Below are 27,172 nucleotides of genomic sequence, written 5' to 3' on the forward strand. Positions count from 1 at the left end.
CCTCTCCAGCAGCATTAGTCACTTGGCAGCCCATCACTTCCCATCGCATCGTGCTCCGGCGGTGCCACGTTCCATCAGGATGTCACAGCACGGGATGTAACCCAACACTGAGGCGTGAGGAAAGCTAATCCAAGGAGACACCCGTGGGGGTGGCTGGGAATGGGGCTTGGGCTGTGGTTTCTGCTCTGTTGGTCCAGGCTGGGAGCTGAGCACAGACAATTCCATGGGGGAAACAGCAAGGCAGAAATGACCCCCGCTCTGGGAAATCCCGAGTTGGGAATTGGATATCTCTGGGAATAGAATCCTCATCCTGCAGAGCTCCTGCCAGGGACACTGCCCAAAGCCAAAGGGACAGGAGGAAAAGGACAGCAGGATGGGCTGGATGAGTCCTCAGTGATCCCAAACTGCAGGGCAGAATAGGGAAGGGGAAGGGAAATGGGAATGGGAATGGGAATGGGAAAGGGAAAGGGAAATGGGGAAAGGGAAATGGGAAAGGGGAAAGGGGAAATGGAAAGGGAAAGGGAAAGGGAGTTGGCTGCAAACCCTTCTTCAGCCAAGAGCTGAGCAGGAGGAATGAGTGGAAGACCCCAAAACAAACCAGGAAGACATTTCCAGAAAGGAAACAAGGGAAAAATGCAGGGAAGGGAGGGTGGCAGAAACCCAGGCTGGATGTGGAGCTGGAGGAAGCTTTAGCTGAGGAACAAGAGGTGAGGGGAGCTCAGCTTGGCTGGGAATCACAGCCAGCAGCTGCCACATGTTTCCAGGGAAGTTCTTCTTGGGCCAAGAGCCACGCCTGGCTTGGAAAAGTTTCAATCCCTTTGGAATTAATCCCAGCACTGGCCTGGGACCAGGAAATGAGAGTCAGGCTGCTCCTCCCAGACCTGGGTGAGCTCTTGGAGCTCAGTGAGTGCCACCACCAGCATCTCCTGGCAGAGGACAGCCCCTGTCTGGTGGGATCAAGGCTGGCTGTTGGGTTTGCACTAGGACTGGCTTCCCAAAACTCCACATCAGCTCCAAATCCAGGAAGCAGGAGAGGTTTAAACACAGAGGTAAAACAGCAACCCTCAGAAAAGTCACTTTGGGGTGACATCCAGGCAGTGCCACCAACCCAGACAGCACAGAAACTTCATGGCTTTCCCAAACACCAGAAATAATCCAGTTTGTGGTGTTACCTTTGCCCAGAAGCACCCACAGATCTCTAAACACCAACATGAGGCACATCCACAAGGGCTGGGCTCATTCCACAACGCTCAACATCCTCCAAACCACTGATCCAAACCTCCCCAGTCCCTCCCTCTCCTTGGCATCTCCCACCCCTTGGAGGAGGGGTCTGAGGGGGCCATGGGGACTTACTTGCTGAGAAGGTGGCTTCGGTGTGGACGGGCGGGGTGGAGGGCAGGAAGGGCGGGTACCCCACGAAGAAGGAGCGCAGGGAGCGCTCGGAGAGGAGAGGGGAGCGCTGTGCTGGGATGTTCTCACAGCTCCCCACGCTGTTGTGGATCTTGAGGTTCAGGGGCTTGTTCTTCTTCTTGACTCTGGGAGGGAAAAGAGGAGAAAGGAGGGAAAAGTGAAGGGAAAGGAGTTGGGGATGGGCTGGTGGCACCCATGGGATGGGAGGGGGTGTTGCTGCATCATCTCCCATGTGATAATTAATTCCACTTCCTATGAGAATTCCCAATCCCTCCCCGCCATCAAACAAAGGTGATTTTCATTAAGGAACATTCCAAAGCTTTTCCTCTTGAGAACCTGGGTGCAAAAAATAATTTGGTCCACAAGCTTGTCAGCCCCAGCCTTGCTGACCTTGTTAAATGCCCTAAATGATCACATTTAATGTCACTGCATCCAGTATAGGGCCCAAGCAAGGGTGGGGAATGTGAGGGAGCCCAGGAGATTCCCAGGAATCAGCTTGTCACAGCACAGGACTGTGGTGTGGACAACCCAAAACACTGGGAGAAGCTCCTCAGAAATGGAATTCTGCAGAGCAGGGGGAAGGAGTCGCCCACCTCTCCAACCTCAGCCCATTTTTTCACACTGGGACAAGGCCCAGCCATTGTTCAGCTGGCTCAGATGATCCCAAAGCTGCAGCAGACGGGAAGGATTTGGGATGCAGAGTGACACTGGCAGCTCAGATGGGCTGGGCTGCAGGATCCTGGCACTGAGGAGCTGCTCTGGCTCCTCTGCTCCCACTCCAGCTGCCATGGAGTGAGCAGAGACAGCCCTGGGAAAGGCAGCTCAGCCCCTTGGAGATCTGGAGCATTTGGGATCCTTCAAGAACATCCTGGCAGTGCAACAGCTCGTGGTGATCAAGGAATGCTCCATCCATAATCCATGCATCCCAGCTGGAGCACTGCATCCAACTCTGTCCAAGCACAGGAAGGACCTGGAGCTGCTGGAGCAAATCCAGAGGAGGCCACAAAGATGCTCCAAGGGCTGGAGCCTCTCTGCACTGGAGCCAGGCTGGGAGAGCTTGGAGTGCTCACCTGGAGAGGAGAAGGATCCAGGGAGAGCTCAGAGCCCCTGCCAGGGCCTAAAGGGGCTCCAGGAGAGCTGGAGAGGGACTGGGGACAAGGGATGGAGGGACAGGACACAGGGAATGGCTTCCACTGCCAGAGGGCAGGGATGATGGGATATTGGGAAGGAATTGTTCCCTGGGAGGGTGGGGAGGCTGCAGAGCTCCCACCACTCCCAGCAGTGCCAGGGGCATCTGGCTCTGCCAGGCAATAGGAAATGGCCTCTTTAATGAAGAAAATTAAACCATCCTCTAATAAGTTAATTATTTCCTCACACAGGAAAGCTACTGCTGTGTTTAGGGTGGCTGCAAGGACCCCTGGGTGCACTGGATGGGGTGGATGATTCCAGGCTGGTCCAGCTGAACGGATCCCCTGGCATGGCACTCCCTGGGGTCGGCCCCACAGCTGATGGTCACAGTCATGGAATGGGTTGGGTGGGAAGGGACAGCAGAGCTCAGTAAAGGACATGGGCAGGGACACCTCCCACTACCCAGGCTCTGGCCTTGGACACTTCCAGGGATCCAGGGTAGGCACAGCTGCTCTGGGCACCTGTGCCAGGGCATCCCCACCCTCCCAGGGAACAATTCCTTCCCAAAATCCCATCTAACCCTGCCTGGTGGGCTCAAATTCAGTCCATCCGCTCCAGTGCTGCTGTTCAATCCCAACCCAAGCATGGGGTTGCCACCAAAAGCCTGGTGCTGCTCTCCTGGCATGGCCCCAGCTCCCCTGAGCTCAACCCCGGCCCAAAGCCCTTCCTGAAAGGCAGTGATTAAGCACTGATCTCGTTTTTTTCCACCCATAAATCAGTTCCAGACCAAATATTTACTGTGAGCATCATTTCCTCGCCAAGCAGGGCTGCTGACAGCTCTCATTATTAGGAAGGATGAGTGATTTTGGACAGAGAGAGATTTTTTTTCCTCTCTCTGTTTCTTCAGGAGGAGAAAAAATAATAAAGAATAATAAACAGCAGGATCCAAGTGGGTGACTGGGCTGGCTGCCTGCCTCCCCATGGTCTTGAGCCCTATCCTGAGGAAAGGGGAGCAGGAACTGAAGCCTGGAGAGGAACAGGAGCATCATCACCCTTGGAAAAACCCCTGGCACAGGGGGCTCACAGGGACAGGGATCCTGTCCCCTGGGCTGGGGACAAGGAGTACCTGAGGGACATGGAGCAAACCAAGCCTTGTTTGGGGCTTCGTGGGCAAAAAAGGATCAAAAACCAACCTTGGGGCAGGGGTGGAAGATGAGGCCAGTCATGGGCACCTCATAAAGGACTTGTTGCCATGAGGGGTTGTCCATCCATCCATCATCCATCATCCATCATCCATCCATCCATCCGTCATCCATCCCTCATCCATCCATCCATCCATCCACCATCCATCCATCCACCATCCATCCATTATCCACTATCCATCATCCATCCATCCATCCTCCTACATGGGTAGGAATGAGATGATCTTCAAGGTCCTTCCCAGCCCAAACCACTCCATGATTCCATAGATAGTGACAGGACAAAGGAAAATGGTTTCAAACTAAAAGAGGGGAGATTTAGATGGGATATTGGGAAGGAATTGTTCCTTGGCAGGGTGGGGAAGCCCTGGCACAGGGTGCCCAGAGAAGCTGTGGTTGCCCCTGGATCCCTGGCAGTGCCCAAGGAGAACATTTCCATTGTCCTCTCGTTTACACACAGGGAAAAACATGCTGGAAATGCATCCTGGTCCTCCCAGCCTAAATTCCCCATCCCAGCTGGGCAAGAAGAACCCCATTCCCTGTGCCAGCTCCCAATCCTGCAAGGACAGTGGAGGCAAAAAAAAAAAAAAAAGGGCAATTAAAAAAGAAAATTCAGAAAACCAAGGAAAAACATCAACCTAATTTCAATTTTCCATAGGAATAAGGCCCCACACAGGCCTGCTTTGGGAAAGGGAGGCAGGATTCCCTCACTGCTGGGAATCTAAGCCAGATAAATCCCAGCTGGATCGGGAGGAACCAGCAAAGTGCAGCAGAGGATGAAGCTGGGGCAGGGTTGGCCACACTAATCCCTCCATGAAGTGACATTCCAGCCTTTCCCAGGAACTCTCAGGGCTGGAAAAGGTGGGAACTCCCAGTAAACAAACTCTGGGATTAAGGAGAAGCCAGGGAAGCACAGGGAGGGCCCAAGGGGCCGTTTAGGTGGATTTGGATGGTGCTGATCCCTCCCCACCCTCGGGAAGGACAATTTCTCTCCAGTCACAGCTGAACAATTCTCAAAATGAGTCTCCAGGTGAGGGAGAAGTGAGGAGTTGGTTATGGAGAAAATATGTTTTATTTTAGGGTTTTGAGGGAGCAGAGAACCACACCTGGTCCATCTCGAGGCTTGGAAATCCCCAAAATCTGGGAGACGCCCAGAGCACCCTCCAGGGATGGCAGGAAAATGCCAGCACGGGGACAAAGGCTCCTTTCCTGCCAGATTTGGAGCAGATCGCGAAATCTGGACATCCCCACTATTTTTTTTTTTTTTTTTTTTGCCACTCTTCACAGCTGTCCCACCCTCATCCCTGCTCCAGGAGGCTCCGAAGCCGGATGTTCCCAGGATTTACCCCTCACTGCAGATCCCAAGCTCCCCAGCAGCACATCGGGATCAGCCCCTGTTCCACACAGCCCTTAACTTCCCAAACCCTTCCCAAAATCCCGCATCTCAGCCCATGGCGCAGCACCCCCGGCATCCCCCTCTCCTTCACCTCTCCCCATCCGCTAACCCTCTGCAGACACTGAATTCCTCATTTTCCTCCTCATCTCCCTCGGCAGAGCCCAAACCAACGCCCCAAGGCAAAGTTTGTGGAGCACCGGGGTTAATTCCTGCCTTGGGATGCTCGGCAAAATCAGTGCCGCTCACCGGGACAGATTCCTCCTCAGAGAAGTGAATGCCAACGATTAGGGCCGTGATTTCATGCAGGAATCGCTAAATATACAATGATGGATTAAAAAAAAAAAAAAAAAAAAAAGGAGGGGGGTGAGAATAATAAAAAGCCGAGCGAGTTTGAAGCGTTTAATGCAAATCCCTTGAGGTGTCAATCCCGCCTGAATGGCTCATCCCCGCCTGCTCGGTGGGATCAGTCAAACGCTTATCACCGGCTTTGGGGAAAAAAAAAAAATAGAGGGTTTCAACAGGCGGTGAAAAACAGGAGCAGACACCGGGACAAAGGGCCCGTCACTCCTTTCAGGAGCCGGCGGGAGCGCAGTGACAGCGGGCAGGGTGTGGATTTTATAGGATTTCCACAGAAAGGCGGCGGTGAGGACGCGGTTTTGCCACACTGGGATGTCCTCGGGTGATTTGGTGAAGAGCAGGATGTGCCGGGAGAAGCTGGGAGATGAGGATGGCACAGTGGGATCTGTATGTCACAGGGAGCATAAATCCCATGTTCACAGGGCTGTGATGCTCCTGGAATAGGGCTCATCCCAAAAAGCTTTCCAAAGGGGACACCCCAAACATTTCCCAGCCTCGGGCAGTGCTCATCCTCCATTCCCAACTCTTAAAAAAACTGGAAATTGAGTAAGTAGCAACCTGCTCTGCAGGCATTTGTTGACACTTCTTATCTTATTGCCATTAAAAAAAATAAAATAAAACGGGTTTAATTTAAAATTTAACCACAAGGCAGGAGCTGCCCCTGCAGCCGCCAGAGCCAGGTGATGTTTTATTCACCACTTTGCTCCTCGCCAGCACACACCAATTTCCACACAAGCGTTGCTCTAAAAGGAAGGGAAATAGAGTGGGAGAAAAAAGAAAAAAATCCTCTCATCGGTATTTCAGCTGCGAAGGATTAAAGATCGCTGCTGCCTGGCCGGGAGCGCGTGGCCCCGGCCGGGATTCAGCCCCGCAGATTTGTGGCTTTTGGAGTGGTTTAATTGCACAATATCCCCGATTAGATCAGAGCAAGGAGCAGGTGAAGTGCTGCCCCCTCCACCGCGGGCAGGCAGCTCCAGCAGCATCCATTGGAATGGCAAAAAAAGGGAAGAAAACCCTCGGATCCACTCTGGCATTTTTTCATGTAAGAATGATTTGGTGGGAAGGGAGCTCGAGGATCATTTTATCCAACCCTGCTATGGGCAGGGACACCTCCCACTGTCACAGGCTGCTCCAGCCTGGCCTTGGACACTTCCAGGGATCCAGGGACAGCCACAGCTTCTCTGGGCACCCTGTGCCAGGGAACAATTCCTTCCCAATATCCCATCCATCCCAATATCCCTCTGGCAGTGGAAGCCATTCCCTGTGTCCTGTCCCTCCTTGCCTTTAGCAAAGCCCCTCTCCAGAATTTCTGCCACTTCTCCCTTCCAGTTCCCATATTGGCACATAAATGGCAAAATCCGACCTTTTTCTTCAAGGATTCCCAAAAAAACCAAAAAACAAACAAACAAACAAAAAAACCTGGCTAAGGAGCTTGAGCATTCCCAAACAGCCTTGAGGATTTGGGATCTAAACCAGCACAGCTGGAGCCATCTCAGCCAGGAAAGGAGGCACCAGGTCACCTTTGACACCAGAATAAACACACAGCTCCTGTGCCCAATGCCATTCCCCATCCCAAATCCTTATGCAGAGAGGATGGCACCAGCTTCTTTAAGATGTCCAGGATTCAAGGCAGTGGATTTTTTGAACCTGCCTGAAGAGCTGAAATTTCTTCATTCTCCACCCAAACCTGAACAAGCTCCACACAATGCTGGGATTGAGAAAAAGAAATTACCACAGAATATCCTCCAGATGTTCCATTTATCCTCCTCATCCCCATAAAGAGGCAACAAACCCTCCCTTCCCTGGCCAGAGGAAAAGCAGCTCCTTCATATCAAAGCCTCAGCAGTTAAATATTTATCCAAGTGCCTGTCCCCACTTCCCTGGATGCCTGAATTTCCAGGCTCGAGTCTGACTGATCTATTATTCACTTTTCCAAGCACAAAGTGGAACTTTTTTATTACAGCTGCAAATTATAAAGCTGGGAAGTTCTTTGAAGGGAGTTTGAGGCAAACAGGTTCCCCCCCATCCCCTGGGATTGGAGAGGGGGCTGCAGGAGCAGCACTGGGAGCAGACACAGGAGGGAAGGAGCTGCAGGAGGTAATTGCAGGATCCTGGAGCTGGAGCTGTTTCTCATTAAGCCCCTTCTGTTTTCTTGGTTGCCACCGTTACGCTTCTTTGAGGGCCACACAAGGGCAGGGAGGGCGAGCTGGGGCCAGCCAGGGCTGGTGGGATTGAGTCTCCTTTAGATGAGAAGCTTCTAGAGGGATTCAGCCCCTGGGGTACCCTAAAACATCCTCAGACAACACAGGGGCACCAGGAAGGGCAGATCCACCACCAAACTGGGCAATCATGGAATGGTTTGGGTGGGAAGGGACCTTAAAACTCATCCAGTGCCACCCCTGCCATGGGCAGGGACACCTTCCACTGGCCCAGGCTGCTCCAATCCCTGTCCAGCCTGGCCTTGGACACTGCCAGGGATCCAGGGACAGTCACAGTTTCTCTGGGCACCCTGTGCCAGGCCCTGCCCACCCTCCCAGGGAACAATTCCTTCCCAATATCCCATCCAGCCCTGCCCTCTGGCAGTGGGAAGTCATTCCCTGTGTCCTGTCCCTCCATCCCTTGTCCCCAGTCCCTCTCCAGCTCTCCTGGAGCCCCTTTAGGCACTGCAAGGGGCTCTGAGCTCTCCGTGGATCCTTCTCTTCTCCAGGTGAGCCCCCCCAGCTCTCCCAGCCTGGCTCCAGAGCAGAGGGGCTCCAGCCCTGGGAGCAGCTCCATGGGCTCCTCTGGACTCTGAGAGCACTCCCTGCTTTTGGTTTTCACCCCATTATTGCCAAGGGATCCCCTGGAGTGCTTGGGCCACCACAGCAGGTCAGGGGTGGGATGGCAGGAGAGAGAGGAGAGGCTCCCACCAACCTCTTGAACCACAGAGACCTGAACAGGGGAGCTGCTTCCTGACCTTCCTGCACAGCTCCAGCTGGAAGACAGAGCTGGGAAAAGCTCAGGCTCAAGACCAACAGTGGCCACCACCCCAGCCCCTGCCCCAGCCCGTGCCCTCTCCCAGCTGGGCAGCCCGGGGGCAGCACACCAGGAACGCGGTGCCACCTCTCCCAGGATGTTAATCCTTATCTAAATTCATCCTCACGCCCGTCTGGCTTTGAAAGGACCCTCAACTCCTCATTAAAGGACACGGTGAGAAGTTTCTCCTCTGAGCACCGTGAAGCTCCAGCGCCTCTGGATGGAATAGCAGGGCCGTAATTAACATTAATGACACTCCTAAGGAGCGTCACAGCCCGGAGCAGTGGGATAATTCCAGCACCGAGCCAGGCTGGTACGGGGGCCACTCATCACTGTCACCTCACGGTGTGCAAACCATCCTGTGAGGGAGCTGGGCACATTCCAGGGGCTGTGCTCAGCTCCTCAGCCCTGGCTCACCGGCACTGGCAGCGAGATTAATCAGGGGGATGATTTGGAAGCACAGGGAGAGATGCTGCTCGTTTTGCTCTCCAAATTCCCTCCCTTCCACACTCTCCCCCTGGCAGAAGTTCCAGGTTGGGGCTCTGTTTTCAGGATAAATAACACAGGATCCTTTAGGTTGGAAAAGATCTTTGAAATCACAGAGCCCACCTATGTCCCCTCGACATGGCTGTTACATCCCTGCAGGGATGGGGACTCCAGCACTGCTCTGGGCAGCCTTTTCCAGTGCCTGACCACCCTTTCCAGGAAGGAATTTTCCCAAAATCCACCCTGAGCCTCCCCTGGCCCAGCCTGAGGCCGTTCCCTCTCCTCCTGTCCCTGTTCCCTGGGAGCAGAGCCCGACCCCCCCGACTGTCCCCTCCTGGCAGGGAGTTGTGCAGAGCCACAAGGTCCCCCCTGAGCCTCCTTTTCTCCAGGCTGAGCCCCTTTCCAGCTCCCTCAGCCTCTCCTGGGGCTCCAGCCCCTTCCCCAGCTCTGTTCCCTTCCCTGGACACGCTCCAGCCCCTCCAGGTCTCTCCTGTCAGGAGGAACCCAAAACTGAGCCCAAGATTTGAGGTCACAGGCTGGCACAGCCCAGGTGCCAGTGCCCACCTTGGCAAGAGGCTCCATATGGAATATTTCCACATGTTGGCAACGTCCTGCTGCATCCACCTGCTCTGCAAACATCCATTTCCTGCTCATCCCCAGTGCCAGGAGCCCACCTGCCCTTCCAAAGCTGGGGAATGTCAGAGGAGCTGCCTGGACACCGCTCTCCCAAATCCCACTCGTGTGGAACATCGAATCATCGACCCACCAGCTGGACAGGAATCGCTACAAGGGGAAACGTCGTTATCATCAAGGTTGCAGAGCTGCAGAATTAATGACCTATCAGGGCCTATTTAGGACCAGCTTAAATGATGAAATTTGAGGCACAATCTAAGCATGGGCTGCTCAGTGGGGTGGGGATGATGGAGAAGACCTCTGCTCCCACGTTTTGGGATTCAGATTTTCACCTGTCTGCCTTGGTGGCCCAGTTGGGAGCTAGACTTGGCCAGGTGCCACAGGAAATATCAAGTTCTCAGGAATTTGTAATGTGGATGGAGAAAAATACCCCCCAGGACAGAGTGTGTCTGAAGTGAAAGTTGGAAATAATACAAGGAAAAAGGAAAAGAAGAAAATGGGGATGTGCTCTATCACCAGTTCACATCTGAACTTCACCTCTGACTTCACCCAGCCTGGAAATCCTCACCCCAGGCTGGAAAAATCCCACCAAAAAACCACCTTAGCACCAATGGGCAAAAGGGAAGGAAATGAACCCTCAGAAGGCTTTGAACCAACAGGTTTTTCCACCAGGAAAACATCCACAGCTGGAATGTCACTGCAACAACACAGGATAAGGAGAATTCATGGAAAATTTAGCCCAAATCCAGCTGCCCTAAGCAGGAGCAGCCTCGTGCCAGCCCAAACCTGACCAAGGTGCACCACAAAATTGTCCTGTCCTGTCCAGCAGCTGCTCCAGGCTGGAACTCAGCACATCCTCAGGGCTCAGCCCAGCTGGGCCAGGCTCCCATCTGCCCTGTCCAGCTGCTTTCCAGAGGATGTTCCTTGGGGGCCATGGAGTTCATGGAAATGTCCAGCCAGCAGCGTGGCAAAAGGATACACAGCTGGAATCAAGGAGGGTTTGGGCTCAGCTCCCCTTCAAAGGCTCAGGGGACGAAGGGTGGGTCAGGGCATGGGTCTAAGGAGGGCTCCAAAGATGCAGGGTGGGCCAAAGGACAGGCCTGAAAGACAAGGATGGGCCAGAAGAAGAAGGACGGGCTAAAAAAGGAAAGGTGGGTCCAATGAGGGGTCCAAGGGTGAAAGATGGGTCTAAGGATGAGTCAGAGGACAAAGGGTGGGTCAAAGAAGGAAGGATGGGTCTAACAAGGGGTCCAGGGATGAAGGACAGGTCCAAGGACAGACCTAAAGATGAAGGAGGGGTCCAAATACGGGTGAAAGGATGAAGGATCTGTCAAAGGATGGGCCAAGGAACAAAAGATGGGTCTAACAATGGGTCCAGGGATGAAAGGTGTGTTCAAGGACAGGTCTAAGGAGGGGTGTAAAAATGAAGAATGGTTCTAAGTACAAAGGAAAAGTCTAAGTACAGGCCAAAGGATAAAGGATGGGTTTATTGAGGGATCCCAGGATAAGTCAAAGGACAGGTCTAAGGATGAGGGATGGGCCTAAGGATGGGTCCAAGGATGATGGAGATGTCTAAGTACAGGTCAAAGGATAAAGGATGGACCAAAGGACAAAGGCCAGGTCTAATGAGGGGTCCAGAGGTAAAGGATGGGTCCAAGAGCAGGTCTAAAGATGAAGGCTGGGTTCAAGAGCAGGTCTAAAGATGAAGGACAGCTCTAAGGATGGGTTCAAGGATGATGGGTGGGTCCAGGCAGAGGTCACAGGGTGCCTCTAAGGGTAAAGACCACCTACCCCAGGGCAGCTCCTGCCTCCAGAGATCCACTGGACACCCCTCCTAAGGGTTAAACACGCCTTTAATGAGCTGGACTTTTATTCCCCAACTAATGAGTTTTTAAGACCTCCCATTCCGAGTTTGTTCCTTCCCTGGCTGATGGATAATCATTAACTACCCATGAGAGATTCCAATGGCCCGTGGAATTCAGGAGGAATTAAATGGGCATTATATTATCAGCCACTCTCAATGTTTGGTTTCCGTTTCAGGAGCGTTCCTGAGATGTTTATGGGCTGTGGATTTATGGAAGCCAGGGGATCTTTTCAGGAGTAATGTTCCGTACCTCGGAGTCACGGTCAACAGCTGGAGACTCCAGGCAGGAAAATTGGAGGCCTGGAGCTCCAAAAAGAAAAAAAAAACAACAAACTTAACCCCTGCCTCAGAAGGACTTGGCACACAGAAATGATGGATTAAACACTGGGAATAAGATCTGAAGCACAATATTCAAAGGAGTTTATGAGCTGTCATGGGGAATCAAGCAGTACACGGTGGCCTTGCTCTGGAGGGGACCCGGTCGCTGCTGCTGCTGTCACAAATAAATGGTGCTGGTTTATTTTCTGTCTGTGCCAAAGCGGAAAAATCCAGGGGAGCAGCCTTAGAGAACCCTGAGGGCTCCACTCTATCAATCCTGACCCACAGCTCATGGGGAGAGAGATTTCTTCGTCTGCCAAAGTCACCCCTGGCTCCCCAGAGCCCATTTCACCCTATCCTGAGCTGGGGAAGAGAGGAAGGGACTTGGGACAAGGGACAGGGAATGACTTCCACTGCCAGAGGGCAAGGATGGATGGGATATTGGGCAGGAATTGTTCCCTGGGAGGGTGGGAGGCCCTGGCACAGGGTGCCCAGAGAAGCTGTGGCTGCCCCTGGATCCCTGGCAGTGTCCAAGGCCAGGTTGGACACTGGGGCTTGGAGCACCCTGGGACAGTGGAAGATGTCCCTGGCCACAGGTCAAGGGTGGGACAAGATGGTCCTTAATGTCCCTTCCCACCCAAACCATTCCATAAATCACCCTGAGGGACGCCAGCCTCTGTCCTGGGAGGGTCTCTGAAGGGTCCTTGCAGAGAACAGGCAGGATGGGGGTAAATCTCCACCCCAAATCACTCCAGGGGATCCCACCCTGTGGGAATACAACTGGAGAGCAGAACTGCCAGCACTGCTCAGCTTGTCACTGCTGATGTGGATCTGTCAGCCATAGTAGGCCGCAAGCCTTGGCGGGAGCGAGCAGGCCACAAGCCTTGGCCAGAGCGAGCGGGATTTTGGAGAAGGAATGCAAAAGATAAGGTGCTTGGTACAGAGCGCTTAGCATGCAGTTTCTGTGGGGATTTGTGGGAAATATTGTATCTACCTGGCTAGCTTAAATGAGGCCTAGATTGAGCAATGTTATCTAGTTACAATTAAGCAATATATCGTAGTTACAGGAATGTTATTGGTGCACTATTTTTAGCAACAATAGAAAAAGTATAGAAACTTTGCTTTGTGGATCAATAAATGGCTTCATGGCTCCTTGCAAATCATTTAGACCTCATCCCTTCTTTTCCACCGCCATCAGCACACCCAGCATGTGGGATCCCCAGGACTGCCCTCAGACTCTGGATTCCCCATGTCCAGCTGGAACAGAACATGTTTCCTTCCATGGGGAACCCAAAGCAGCCCAAGAGTCCAGGAGCACAACTAAAACCAGAAGGGGTTGGCCAGAGAAGGCTCCAAATTCTCTGCCAGGGATGAGCTCTCTCCTGCAGGAAGCTCAGAGGGCTCACATTTCAGGGACACCATGGAACTGTGACATTGAAAAAAACCCATCCTCAAATTCCATGGCCACAGTCATAAAATAACCATTAGCTGAGAAGGGCCTGAAAATATTTCAATTTTAATCCACTTTTTATCTGTGCCAGGCATTTTCCACCTCATCCAGGCTAATAAACAGCTCCCACTCCAGCAGGGCTGTGCTGGAAAAAAAAGAGGGAAAAAAGAAGAAGCTGCCTCTTTAATGCACTAATTACAATCCCGAACCACTAATGGGATTAGCAGGCAGGATTTAGTGGTTGTCTGCTGCAAAATCATTAAGTGCCATTAGAGAAAATGAACTTCCCTGCTTCTCCAAGAGGTTTGCAGGAATCCGGATCCAACCCGGCACAGCAGCCCCTGGAGCACAACGGGGCCCTGTCAATATTGGCTCTTCCCCTGATTAATTCCCTAATCAGGAGTTGAAATTGCCCAGCAGCACTGGGAAGAGAGCACTGGAGGCGCTGGGAAAACTGGCTGCAGTCAGGCAGAGGCATCATGGAATGGATTGGGTTGGAAAGGACCTTGAAGCTCATCCTGTTCCACCCTTGCCATGGCAGGGACACCTTCCACTGTCCCAGGCTGCTCCAAGTCCCGTCCAGCCTGGCCTTGGACACTGCCAGGGATCCAGGGCAGCCACAGGTTCTCTGGGCACCCTGTGCCAGGAAGGTGGAGAGCGATGGAGGCAGAGGGGACATCACTGTTTGTGTCACCCTGTGTGACATTTCCACCCCATCTCCACACCGGGGAATCAGTGCCCAGAAGATCTGATGGTGTCCAAAGCTGGCCCCAGCTCCGTGTCAGGGTCACCATGAGGGCTTGAAGGTGTCCCTGCCCTTGGAATGAGATGAGCTTTAAGGTTCCTTCCAGCCCAAACCTGGATTCCTTCAATCTTTGCCTGACTGCAGCCAGTTTTCCCAGCATCTCCAGTGCTCCCTTCCCAGTGGTGCCAGGAATTTCAATTCAGGATCATCAGGGAATATCCAATGACCAACCTGGGGAAGCTCTGCCCTCAGTGAGAGCTTCTCCAGCTGAGGGCAGAGGATGGATTGGGGGCTGGAATGGTGACAAAAGCAGAAGGGAGTGGCAGCTCCCTGGGAATGTGGGGGTGCTCCCTGGAAATCAAACAAAGCAAACACTTTTTTCCAGGCCCTAAGCACGAGGGGGAGGGTGGCCTTCCAGGAGGCATTTTCCAGCTGAAATGGCTTTGTTTCCAAAAGCTAAAAGCCTTTGGAGACCAAAAGCTGCCAGCTCAGAGGAAAAGGAGGGTGGATGATCACCCTCAGCTCGTGCAACGGTGGCTGCCACAGCCCAGGGGACAAGTGACACTGCCAGGCTGAGGCCACCAGACACATCTGCCACCCCCAAACCCACTCTGGTTCCCTCTGCCCCAACAAGGGGAGCTCCAGGTCAGGCACTGGGAGCACCTCTGTGATTTAACCCCTGTCATGTCCCAGCTGGATTTGCCCAAACATCACGGACAGGCCAGAGGGTCTGTGCTGTGCCAGGGCATCCATGCTCCCTCCAGTCCTCAGGCAACTCTTCCCAGGACTCTGGCACGGCCCTTTTACCCTCAAGAGCCCCAAATTTTGGGACAAAAAGAGCAGTTTGTCCTGGGATCCTGTTTTAGGAGCCAGCACGGATCGGCTCCATGCCAAAACTCCCCCAGGGAGAGGAGGTGATGTCCCAAAGTGGCCACCACTCCCCTCTGCCACCCCATGCCACGGCAGGAGAAAGGTTTTCCGAGCAGGGCCACCAGAAGGGGTGGAAAGGGATGGAGAGGGAATGTAGCGGTGCCGGAGAATCCTTTCCCTGCGCAGCAGCAGCCTCTGCCGGCACCGGAGCCGCAGAGCAGGAGCGGGGATGTGGGCAGAGCCCGGAGAGCGCGCTCCGAGCACCGCCAGGGATAGGAAAGATCCCGAGGGGTCTCCAGAAAACAAACCGTCCTCTCCATAAGGATTCACAATTCCCTGTTCCCTTCTCAGCTGGAGGGTGATTATTCCCATCTCTCTCCAGAGTGCACTCACTCCCCCGCTCAGCTCTCGCGGCCATTCCCGTGCAGCAGCTGGAAAATCCCAAAATCAGCCCTCCCATCCCACATTCCCGCATGTCGGAGTTTTTCCAGCCAACAATCCTGGAGCCGCTGGGTGCTCGCCATGCACCCCGAAATGAGGTTGGGGGGGAAGCAGAACCGACACCATCCCGCAAAATCCCCAAGGATCTGCAAAAAGGAATTTTCACACAAAACCTCTAGACAAGACAGGACATTTAGGGATAAATGCGCTTTTCCCAAGGCGCTGGGATGAGTCCATGCCCCCAACACGCACCAGCACCGGGGGCACCACTTACTTGGGGGTGTGCGCCTCATCCACGCGGTGCCCCAGCTGGAACTCGTGGGATTTGCTCCGGTGCAGCGCCGTGAAGCCCGGGATGAGGTGGATCAGCTTCCGCGAGGAGGGCGGGGGGGTCCCGGGGGGCTTCAGTTTGTTCCTGCGGCGCACGGGCGGGGTCCCCGGCGGGGTCATGGTGGTGACGATGTTGGGGGTGCGCGGGGGGGTGTGCGCGGCGTGGCGCTGCCGGGGGGACGGCGGCAGCGAGCGGTGCCCGGACTCCAGCGGCGGGCACAGCCCCGGGTGGCCCTCCACGGTCAGCCGGTCCACGTGGGTGTACGCGGGGCCGTGGGACGAGCCGGCGTGGCAGTGGTGCTGCCCGCACTTGGGCTGTACCTTGGGGCTCGGGTGCGTCCTGCCCCAGGGCCCCGGCTCCGGGGCGCAGCCAGGGCTGTTCTCCTTGCCCGGCTCCGTGCTCGGCCACTGGATGGTCCAGTCCTGCTTGGAGAGGCTCCCGCCTGGAGAGAGCACAGAGACACGGCCATGCGGCGGGGCAGAAGCGGGGAGCTCCCTGCTCAGCCCTGCAGGTGTTGAAGATCCCATCCCTGGAAGGGTTTAAGGGTTGGGTGAGGCTCGTTGGGTTTAGTGGAGGTGTCCTTGTCCATGGAGGGAGAGGACCCTAAAGGTCCCTTCCCACCCAAACTGTTCCATGATTGATTCTATCCTGGCACTGCATCCCAGCAAGGAACTTCTCTGTGTTACAGAATCTTGGAATGGTTTGGGTGGGAAGGGACCTTAGGGATCATCTCATTCCATGGGCAGAGACGCCTTCCACTGTCCCAGACTGCTCCCAGCTTCTCTGGGCACCCTGTGCCAGGGCCTGCCCACCCTCCCAGGGAACAATTCCTTCCCAATATCCCATCCATCCCTGCCCTCTGGCAGTGGGAAGCCATTCCCTGTGTCCTGTCCCTCCATCCCTTGTCCCCAGTCCCTCTCCAGCTCTCCTGGAGCCCCTTTAGGCCCTGGCAGGAGCTCTGAGCTCTCCCTGGAGCCTTCTCTTCTCCAGGTGAGCACCCCCAGCTCTCCCAGCCTGGCTCCAGAGCAGAGGGATGAGTGGCCTGAAGACCACAGAGATTCCCCCTGGATCATCCAGTGCCACCCCTGCCATGGCAGGGACACCTTTCACTGTCCCACGCTGCTCCCAGCCCCTCCAGCCTGGCCTGGGACACTTCCAGGGATGGGACCCCCACATCTTCACTGGAGAAGCTCTGTGGAGCCCTCACCGATCCAAGCACGGGAATTTCCAGGGCTGGAGATGTCCCCACCATCCCCAGCGCTACCATTTTAGGATGGTGACATCCCCCTGGGACAGTGCCACCCCTCCCTGGCCAGGCTGCTGCCCCATCTCACCCCCCATTTGTGCCGTTTGCATAACGAGGGGGCTGTAATGAGTGTAATTAACTCCTAATTACCCATCCCCCCAGGAGCAGAGAGCCCCAGCAGCACCTTTGGAGCATCCCAGGGATCATCCAGGTGGAGTCTGGTCCTCGATCCCAGTTCAGGGCCCCTTGATCGCTCCCATCAAAGAAAACCCAAATTTCATTTCCCAGCGCCTCCTTCCCACTCCCTGCTTGGGCTGGAATTGGAGCCTCTCCTTTTTCACGGGAATGTTTCAGTTCCAGCTCCAGAGGAAAAGGAAAGGTTTGGGAAATGAAAGGTTTGGGTTGAAAGCAAGCTTTGAGTCAAGGGGTGGAGGATGGGGCATGAGCTGTTTGGTGGAATCATTTTTTTTGGAGGAGAACATCAACATAAAGGATATAAAAAAGCCAAAATAATTGTAAAATATGAAAAATTAACAGCAAAAATTCCCAAATAATTGTAAAATATTTTTAAAATAACAATAAACAATTCTCAAATAATTGTAAAATGTTAAAAAATATGTATCAGTAAAAGAATGAAAAGAGAAAATATTATAAAAATCTTAAAAATTAAAATGAATAACAAATTAAAGTAAATAAAATATTTTTTTAGGAATTAAACTTCATTAATTATCATAAGTTAGAATTTATAAAATGTTTTTAAATTAAAATGATTTAACTGAAATTAAAAAGAAAGCAGAACAAATAAAGTAAAAATAATAATTAAAATCTCTAGAAAAGAAAACAAAATAATTAGAAGGACTAAGAAGTATAAATAAAGTAAAATGATATAAATTAAAATTAATTAGAATGAATAATAATTTTAAAAAGGAATAAGAAGTATAAAGTAAAATGTTATAAATTAAAATGAATTAGAAAGAATAAGAAGTAAAAATAAATTGAAGAAGTTAAAATGTTATGACTTAAAATGAATTAGAATAAACAAGAAATTAAAATAAAAGAAAACTTATAAATGTGTGAAAATAAAATAATTCATTAGAACGCTGAATAAATAAAAATAATTGAAAGTAAAAATCAGAATAATAAAAATATGTATCAAAATAATTTAAAACATCTGAAAAATCTCCGCGTATACAAATCAGCGCCCCCCAGTGCAAATCCTGCTCTTCCCATTGGCCGCTGATTTGCAGAAGGCCGAGCCGGCCGGCGCTAATTAGCGGCGTTAATGAAGATGGGGTGATGATCTCCCTGCGCCCCCCGCGTCCCAGCTGAGTAAAAACAGAAATTAAATAATATTTAAAATAAAACCAACCCCCGGTCCGGGCTGAAAACAGCCGGAAAAATTAAATTGCAGAAGGAAGGCGGCAGGGATCGGGCATTGATGGGATCACTTTAAACTGGGAATGAAGAGAAAAAAAAAAACACCAACAAAAATATCCCAGAGCTCCTCTCGCTCCAAAGTCTGCTCGTCCCATTCCCTCCGGATTCCCAGCTCCAATTCCCAGCTGGAAAACCTCGGGAAGAGCTGGCACGGAGGGAAAATCCGCTCTGTATCGTTTGTGCTCTGATTGCTCCTCACAGCTTGCTTGTTTTGTTTCGATCCCAAATATGAATTGTTTTGGGTATCAGTCACAGCTGCCCCCCAGTCCCACGGGCCGCCTCTCCTGTCCCTCTGGATGCTCCCTTTGGATGAATTTAATTTCATAAATCCCCTCCCTCTGCCCTATTTCATCAGGGAAACTCTTCCCAAACTGCTCCATCGAAAACCAACAGGAAAACAAACTCCTGGGAAGAGGAGCAGCACTGGGGTGCAGCTCGTGGATCCAGAGATGGAAAAATCCCACCTGTTCCAAACAACAACGAGCAAGGTTTGCTTTGTTTTCCTTTCAGATAAAAGCTGGGAATGATTGGATATTCCCATGGGAGCTGGCGAGGCAGCCCTGAATCCCAGCTGCTCCTCGGGATGCTCCGAGCGCTCCTTCCCTTCCCAACAGGTGACCCAACAGGAGATTTTGGAATGCCCGGGGGTTTTTGGGAAGCCCCACGGTCCCAGGACAGACTGTGGAATCACCCAGCATGGGGATATTGGGAAGGGTCAACTCTTCCCTCCTCTCCACACCACCACCAAAGCTCTGAAATTCCCTCCAAACTGGGATTTTTCCTGCTTTTCCCTCATTGCTCCCGACCCTGCCTGACCCTGCGCTGTCCCCAAGCCACCCTGAGCCTTCCCAGGGCTCATCAAGATTCCATTCCAGCTCCTTTTTCCCGGGAGGACACTTAATAACCTCCACACATCCCCAGCAGTCACACCCCATCAGCTCCTCGAGCTGCTCCACTCAGATTTAATATCAAATTAATCCAGCTCTGATAACAAAACCCCACTCCCAAGGATCCACATCCAAGGAAAAGCCAGTCCAGGCTTGTTGACACCACAAAGCAGAGGGGTTCATGTGGGTTTGCCACTCTGATTTATGGGATGCTCCAGGGTTTTCCCTGCTGCCCCCAGGATGCTCAGCTTGGGAAGTGCCTCCTTGTCCAAGCCCATCCTGGCAAAATCCATCTCCATGGAACAGCCTTGCCCAGACAGGGGCAGCCTGGGAAATTAGAGGCTTCTAATTAATGACTCAATAAATAAAGATGGATGGGGAAGGTTAAACCTGAAGCTCATTCCTGCTTTATGAATACAAATCCTGGCGTCTCGGAATTGGCCGCTGCGGCTCCTGCCAAGGAATTCCAGCTTTTAAGGAGGATGCAACTTGTTCATTAATTACATTTTTAGGATGAGGACAATCTCTTGCTTCATAAGGAGATAGAATGCAGGTAAAACACAGATTTAAAGGCATTTCTGAGGCTGTTGGTGCATCTGGGGGTAGCCTGTCACATCCCAATGGATTTAAAATCCCAACTCTGCATCCAAAGAGAGCAGTGCTGCTGTCCTGGGATGCTCTTCTATCCCCATCCCAGAAACTCCAGGCAGCCTCACTGTCATGGAGCCATGGAGCCAGCCAGTGCTCAAAATCCTTGCAATGCAGTGGATGGATGGATGGATGGATGGATAAAAGCAGCACAGCACCCCCAAAGCCACAATCCCATCACTGCTCGGTCCCCAACAGCCTGGGGGACATTCCCAAGGTTCCAGCAGTGCTGCTCTGCTCATCCCAATCCCACAGCCCATGAAAAGATGCTGCCTGGACAGTAGGGATCTGGAGCTGGCCTGCTGGGTGGGATGATCAGCTCACCCTCAGCCCAAGGCTGAGATCCAGGGAGCATCCCGCCCTTCCCTGGCCAGAAATCCCTCTGTTCCCAGCTCCCAGGAGAGGAGCAGGGACTCTGCTCCTGCCATCCCAGGGGATAAAAAGAGAGGGAATTCCTGGGATGCAGCCATTTGCTTGGCAGAGGCAGGGAACAGGGAGCCCATCTGACATCAGAAATTCAGAGGGATTTGGTCTCCTCCACTGCCTGGGAGTTCCTGCACGCCTCAGGGCTCTGCCTGTCACCCGCTGTCCCCAAGGCTGTGTCATCCATGGGACAATGCATGTCCAGCACGGCACAGACCCACAGCAGCTGGCATTCCCGAGATCCCCATCCTGCAGCTCTGGCGGAGCAGGAATGGCCACGGCAGAATCCCGGCACTGCCGCAGGGACAGAGCAGCCCGGGATGATGGATGGAGTTAAATGGAGCACCGGGAAAGACAAACACTCCACGCCCAGCTGGCTCTCTCCTGCCGGGATCCAATGGAGCACCAGGAATGCTGGCAGCCCCATCAGCCGCCCCATTAGGGAGCAAATGGAGCAGCAGCATCCCACAGACCTCCGGTGCTTCCATCTCCTCCATCCGGAAAACTCCAGAGGAACCAGAGAAACCTCCCTGCAGCTGCCGAGCCAAAGGCCAAGGAGGATTTTCCAAAGCAGGGAATTCCCTGGGCCGAGCGGGCAGGGTGGGATTTGTCTGGAGCAGCCTTTAAAAGTCAGAGGTGTTTACACAAAGAGCAGCTGAGAGCCTTGCCGGGGCTCCCAGGGAGCACCGCCGCCCTGCCTCAAACAGCAGGGACTGGAAATGCCGAAGGGAAGGGGCGGGAGCTGGATTTAGGGGGCTGCAGTGAGGGGATGCTCCCTAGGGAACATCAGCCCCACCTCGCCCCACTGTCACTGTCCCCAGCACGGGGTGGCACTGCCACTCTGTCCCATGTGGGAAGCCTGGAGAGGATCCAACAGCCAGAACTGGTGGATGTGGTCAAGGTCTCTTCAGGCAGGAGCTGGGATCCCTCTCTGGGACACTCCATGCTCTGGAGACACTGCTGGTTCCCCCAAAGCTGCCCCTCTTTGAAACCATGTCACATCAGCAGCACTGTCCCCTGCTGTCCCCAAGGGCTGTCGCACACCTGCAAAGCTCTGATGAAAACCCAGCAGGGCTCATTCCCAGCCTCCCAAACCCTGGGATGCAGCTGTGCTGAAGGAGCCACTCTAGAGGGGACAGGAGCCAGGCAGAGGGGTGTGAGATCCCCTAATCCCGGGTTTGCTGCTGCCCCAGAGTCACCCGCTGTGCTGGCAGTGTCCTGTTCTGTGGTGCCATCCATGGGGATGGGTGTGTCAGAGGGGCTGGAGCATGTCCAGGGAAGGGAACAGAGCTGGGGAAGGGGCTGCAGCCCCAGGAGAGGCTGAGGGAGCTGGAAAGGGGCTCAGCCTGGAGAAAAGGAGCCTCAGCGGGGACCTTGTGGCTCTGCACAACTCCCTGACAGGAGGGGACAGCCGGGGGGGTCGGGCTCTGCTCCCAGGGAACAGGGACAGGAGGAGAGGGAACGGCCTCAGGCTGGGCCAGGGGAGGCTCAGGGTGGATTTGGGGAAAATTCCTTCATGGAAAGGTGTTGAGGCACTGGCAGAGCTGTCCAGGGCAATGCTGGAGTCCCCATCCCTGCAGGGGGGATGTAACAGCCGTGTGGATGTGGCACTGGGGGACATGGGGCAGTGGCGGCCCTGGCAGTGCCGGGGAATGGGTGGACTCGCTCTAGAAGGATCTTTTCCAAGCGGTGCTGTTGGGACCTATCAGGGCTCGGCTGAAACACGGTACCAGCATAGCCGGACCCTGCGCAGCCCCCGCCGGGCAGAGGCTGCCCCGGCCCCGCTCCGGCCCCGGTGCCGGCGGAGCTGCAGCCGGAGCGGCTCCGTGCAGCGATGGAACAGCGGAGCTCTGCTGCCACCCGCCGGGGAGCCGCGCAGCCCGCACCGCACAGCACCGGGACCCGCACACGCAGCGCCGGGGCTGGGACATTCCCCGGAAAGGGGACTGGGAGTGGGGGGCTCCGCTCTGAGCCAGCCAGGGAGCGATGCTGGAGCTGCCGGGTGTCAGAGCTTTGCTCTGAGCTTCCCGACTGAGCTGCTGCAGGCACGGGGGGTCAGGGGACACTATAAGAGCCATGGAATGACCTGGGTTTGGAGGGGCCCTCATCTAGTGCCACCCCTGCCATGGCAAGGACACCTTCCACTGTCCCAGGCTGCTCCAACCCAAATCTCCAACCTGGCCTTGGGCCCTTCCAGGGATCCAGGGGCAGCCACAGCTTCTCTGGGCACCCTGTGCCAGGGCCTGCCCACCCTCCCAGGGAACAATTCCTTCCCAATAACCCATCCATCCCTGCCCTCTGGCAGTGGGAAGCCATTCCCTGTGTCCTGTCCCTCCATCCCTTGTCCCCAGTCCCTCTCCAGCTCTCCTGGAGCCCCTTTAGGCCCTGTCAGGGGCTCTGAGCTCTCTGTGGATCCTTCTCCAGGTGAGCACCCCCAGCTCTCCCAGCCTGGCTCCAGAGCAGAGGGGCTCCAGTCTGGTCTCACTCCAGCAGCTCCAGGTCCTTCCATTTTGGGGATCCCAGAGCTGGGGGCAGCTCCCCAGGTGGGGTCTCAGCTGGGCAGGGCAGAGGGGCAGCATCCCCCACTCCTTTCCTGACCCACACTAGGGGATCATCCCAGGGTAGGAGGGTTTTGGGGTCCCAGCTCTCACCCACCAGCACCCCCAAATCCTTTTCCCAGGGCTGCTCCCAGTGCAGCTCCAAGATGTTCCCTGCAGGGAAGGAGATCCCAGGCAGCCCCAGGGGTGCAGGAGCTCTGCCAACATCTGCATTAAAGCCACAGCCCCAGTGCCACTGCAACAGGGTGGTGCCACCCAGCCTGGGGGGACAGAGGGACAGAGGGACAGAGGGACAGAGGTCACTCACCAGACTTGTGGACGCTGCGGAGGCAGGACAGGGACGCGTTCAGCCGGGCACACTCCTCGCTGTTGGCCCCAAACTTCTCCACGGTGGCACAGACCTGGTCATCGGTCATGTCCAGCAGATCCTCCAGGCTGAGCTGCCCAGGGGCGATTTCCTGAGGGAGGAATGCGTCAGGAATGGCTCAGGAATGAGAAAGGAAGAATAAACCACCCTGGAGCATCCTCTAAACCTCGGGGAATGCCAGTGAGAATCCATTTTCTTTAGGTCATGGACCCAAACCATCCATTTCCCACATGAATCTCCAAGAAAACCCGGAGGAATTCAAGTTTTATTTCCAGTTTTTCTACAGTTTCAGTTCAACATCTGGGAGCACCAGGAAAACCCATCCCTGACTGGGAACATGCAGGGCCATGAGCTGCATTACAGAATTCCCTTTTCCCTGGAGCGGGGATTGCCTTTGGGAGCCCAAGAGGTGGCAGGAGGACACTGCTGGGGACATGGGGGATGTCCCCACTGCAGAGGGACAGCAGTGGGGTGTCCTGGCTGGGGGGTGAGGTCAAGAAGCCACAGATCCCTGGGGAAAGCCCCTTCCCTTTCCAGGAGGGAATGGGCAGCCCTTACCTCCATCACCTCCTTGCGGATGTCGACGATGCGGAACCAGTGCAGGAGCTGGGGGAAGCCCTCCAGCTTGGCATTGCGCTCCTGCAGGGCCACCTTCCTCTTGCAGGACAGCTGCCTGCTGAAGTACTTCACCAGTTTGCTCTGGAAAAAAAAAGGGAAAACCCTCATGGGATCCCCCATGGGCAGCTGGGGCTCAGCTCTCACTCTGCCCCATCCCAAGGCTCAAAACTCTGCCCCAAAATCCCCCTGCAGTCAAGAGCATCGAGGTTTGGTGTCCAAGAGGGAATTTTGCTCAAAAAAAATCCCTTTAGCAGCTCCTTCATCCCAACCCCAGTGCTGGGGTCTCATTCAGGGGGTGGACAGCCCTTGGCAGGTCCCTGGGGGGACAGGAGGGACAGTGGGGACAGGGGGAACAGGGGGGACAGGGTTCACAGGGGGACAGGCACCACTTCTCCCACAAACACTGCCCCATCCCACAGGACACTTTTCCCACTTTTACTTCCAGCCAAGGGACCCCTAAAGGACACAGTCCCCTCTCTTTGATGCCAAAGACCCCCCAAACATCCCTCAAAAGCCACACTCCCCCTTTTTCCCCACCACAAAACCCCTACAAGGAGAACAGCTACAGCATCACATCCCAAGGGCTGGAATGCGGCATTTTCTCTTCATTATTCCCTCACCAACCCAAATCTTCCTCCTCCCTCCCTCTCTCCAGAGCCATCTCCCCTCTCTGCTCCCTTGTAGCCCCATCCCTGCTGGGATCATCCCCCAAATCCTCCTACCCCGAGGCTGAAGCCGTTCCCAGCCACAGCCCAGCAGCTCCCAAAATAAAGCTGCTGAGCGCCTGCCCTCCTTTCCCGGGAATATAGAGCAGGGCTGGGGAGCTGCTGGGATTTCCTGCTCCTGCTTTTCCAGCTGGGTGATTCCCCGGCGCCGGCAGCACTAGATGGTGCTGTGCTCCTGCACACCCCAAAAATAGACGGGTAAAATACGGGATGGTTTGGGATACACACATGAAGGGAGAACCCCACTGTGGGATTTGGGAGTTTTCCCGTCTCTCCCGCTCCCTTCCCTCGTGATGCCCGCTGGTGAAGCCCACAGGGGTCGGCACCACCCCCAAAATCACCCCCCAGCTGAGCGATGGCCCTGCCAGGAGATGGGGACAGGGTTGTTCCCCCTGGCAACTTCTCCCCATCCTGACTCTGGCTGTCAGAGATTAATTCCTGAAAATTAGCCCCCGAAAATGAGGCAGGAATAACAAAGCCGGACCTGGGGGCTGCAGGGAGCTCTCAGCTCTGCAGAGCCCTGCCCCACTTCCAGGGCTAGATTTTCCCGGAAAAACACTCTCAAAACAGACAATCTAAGGTTTAAGGATCAGCCCAGAGGCAGCTCCTGTCTCCCAAAAGCTGCCCTTGCATGTACACGACTGCAGAAAAACACCAGGAAAAGAAATTCCTAAAAACCCACATGCTGTCCCCAGCCTGTTCTCCATTCTGCCTCTCCCAAAAGGAATAAAGGTGATTTCCGAGCCACCACGGCATCACCAGTGCCAAATTCAGAGTCCTGGAGCTGGGGACAAAGCAGCTCCCACCACCATCATGCAGAGGGGAGCTGGGAATGGGGAACGAGAGGGTAAATGGAGGAAATTCCATTTCCAGGTGAGGGAAACTCACCCCGACAGAGCCCTTGAGTGACAGGAGGGGTCACTTTTAACCCACTGGGACCCCCAGGTGCTCTGGTCCATGGATTTGCTCCAGCCAGGTAAAAAGAAGCCGCCAAACCCCTCTAAACCCCACCAGCCCTCATTGTTTTGTGGGGCTGGAAAGGGAGGCTCGCAGGCGGCCCCATCCCGCATCCCGCGGCTCCGGAGCCGCTCTGCCTCCCGCTCACCCCGGGATGGAGAAAATGTGGGAAATGCTGCGCTCCTGCTGTGGCACAACCTCCCCCTGCTCCTCCGTGCCTCAGTTTCCCACCTGGAAGCGGGCAGGGGGCACAAGGAGACGGGTGGGAATCCCGCGGATCCCCCCTCTTCCTGCTGCTGGAATTTGCTGCTGGTCCAGCTGGGGATGCTGCTGGAGGGGATCCAAAGCTTTTCCTGTGGAGCTGGGGTTGTTTAGCCACCTTTCCAGCGCCTTTCCGTACTTTCTCTGCCCGGGGGAAAGGCAGGAGCGATGCTCTGGTGTGAAGGAGTGAAAGCGAGAGGATTCCCTTCCCTTTGGAGGATCCAGCAGCTCCTGGAACCCCCCAGCTCCTCGGAAAACAACGTCCCTGCTGCCCCGGGGGCGGCTGCTGGCACAGGAGCGATGTTCCACTCCACGTCACTCCACAGGACCTTGGGTGACCCCAGCAAGGCGAGGGGCTGGGATCACCCGGGGCTGGAGCCGGATTTCCCAATCCCAACCCTTCCCATCAGCCCGAGCAGGAATTTCCCTCGGCTCATCCCAAACCCAGCACGGCTGCTCCCCTCAGCCCCGGCAGGCTCCGAGCCGGTCTCCAAGGAGCGAGAGGGCGGCTGTTCCCCCCTGGAATGGGATCCTTGACGTCAGCCGAGCTGGCGACGGCACCGGCCCTGCCTGGAGACCGGGACAGGCGGCGGAAAATCCAGGAGGGGGAAGTTCATTCATCTGGCACCCGGTGAGCAGCTGGGAATGCCCATCCCATCCCATCCCATCCCATCCCATCCCATCCCATCCCATCCCGGCTGGATCAGCACATCCATGTGGGATGCCTGCATGCCATGAGGTGAGAGGTTCTCTCTCCTGCACCCCTAATTATCCTTTTCCATGACAAGAAACGTGACCAGAGTGGCTCTGCCTGCGGTCCCACCAAGGGGCTCATTATTCCACAGGCACCTGGAGCTGCCTGGGGCTGGGGAATTCCCTGACACGGCTCTGGTTTTTCTCTCAGAGGTCTCCCAGGGTCTTGTTGGGCTTGTGAGATGTCTCTGGCTCTGTGCATCCTTTATTTCGGGACGTGTTAATGGTCCCTGGGGATTTTGCTGGGAATACAGGAGCTGAAAAGTCTCCATCGAACCTCCTGGGAGAATCCAGCTCAGGGAGAAGGGCACTGTGCTCACCCGTGGTATGAGACACCACAGAATCCACACGTTCAGACAGTGAAAATCATAAAATCATGGAATGGTTTGGGTTGGAAGGAGCTTAAAGCTCATCCAGCTCTACCCCATGGGCAGGGACACCTCCCACTGTCCCAGGGTGCTCCAAGCCCTGTCCAACCTGGCTCTGGACACTTCCAGGGATCCAGGGCCAGCCATAGCTTCCCTGGGCAAATCCCAGTGCTGGAACAGCATCTCCACAGCCCATGGATGTTTGGGAATGGCCACAGCTCTTTCCTTGGAGCCTCTTCCCATCCTCATCACACACCAGCTAAAAGTATCCTGGGAGAGTT

General features: G+C 54.6%; 1 protein-coding gene across 3 annotated transcripts in view; it reads right to left on the reverse strand.

The window, feature by feature from the left end:
* KSR2 (kinase suppressor of ras 2) overlaps positions 1–27,172 on the reverse strand; it is a 78,886-nt gene that overhangs the window by 48,567 nt on the left and 3,147 nt on the right. For all 3 annotated transcript variants that reach the window (XM_033075749.1, XM_033075747.1, XM_033075748.1), the window contains exons 2-5: positions 23,768–23,908; positions 23,150–23,300; positions 15,587–16,085; positions 1,354–1,535 (exon numbers count right to left, since the gene is read on the reverse strand). In XM_033075749.1, the coding sequence (XP_032931640.1) occupies positions 1,354–1,535; positions 15,587–16,085; positions 23,150–23,300; positions 23,768–23,908 (973 nt within the window). The remainder of the gene's footprint in view (positions 1–1,353; positions 1,536–15,586; positions 16,086–23,149; positions 23,301–23,767; positions 23,909–27,172) is intronic.

The sequence above is a fragment of the Catharus ustulatus genome, chromosome 18 (genome assembly GCF_009819885.2).
Source record: "Catharus ustulatus isolate bCatUst1 chromosome 18, bCatUst1.pri.v2, whole genome shotgun sequence".
Classification (NCBI taxonomy): Eukaryota; Metazoa; Chordata; class Aves; order Passeriformes; family Turdidae; genus Catharus; species Catharus ustulatus.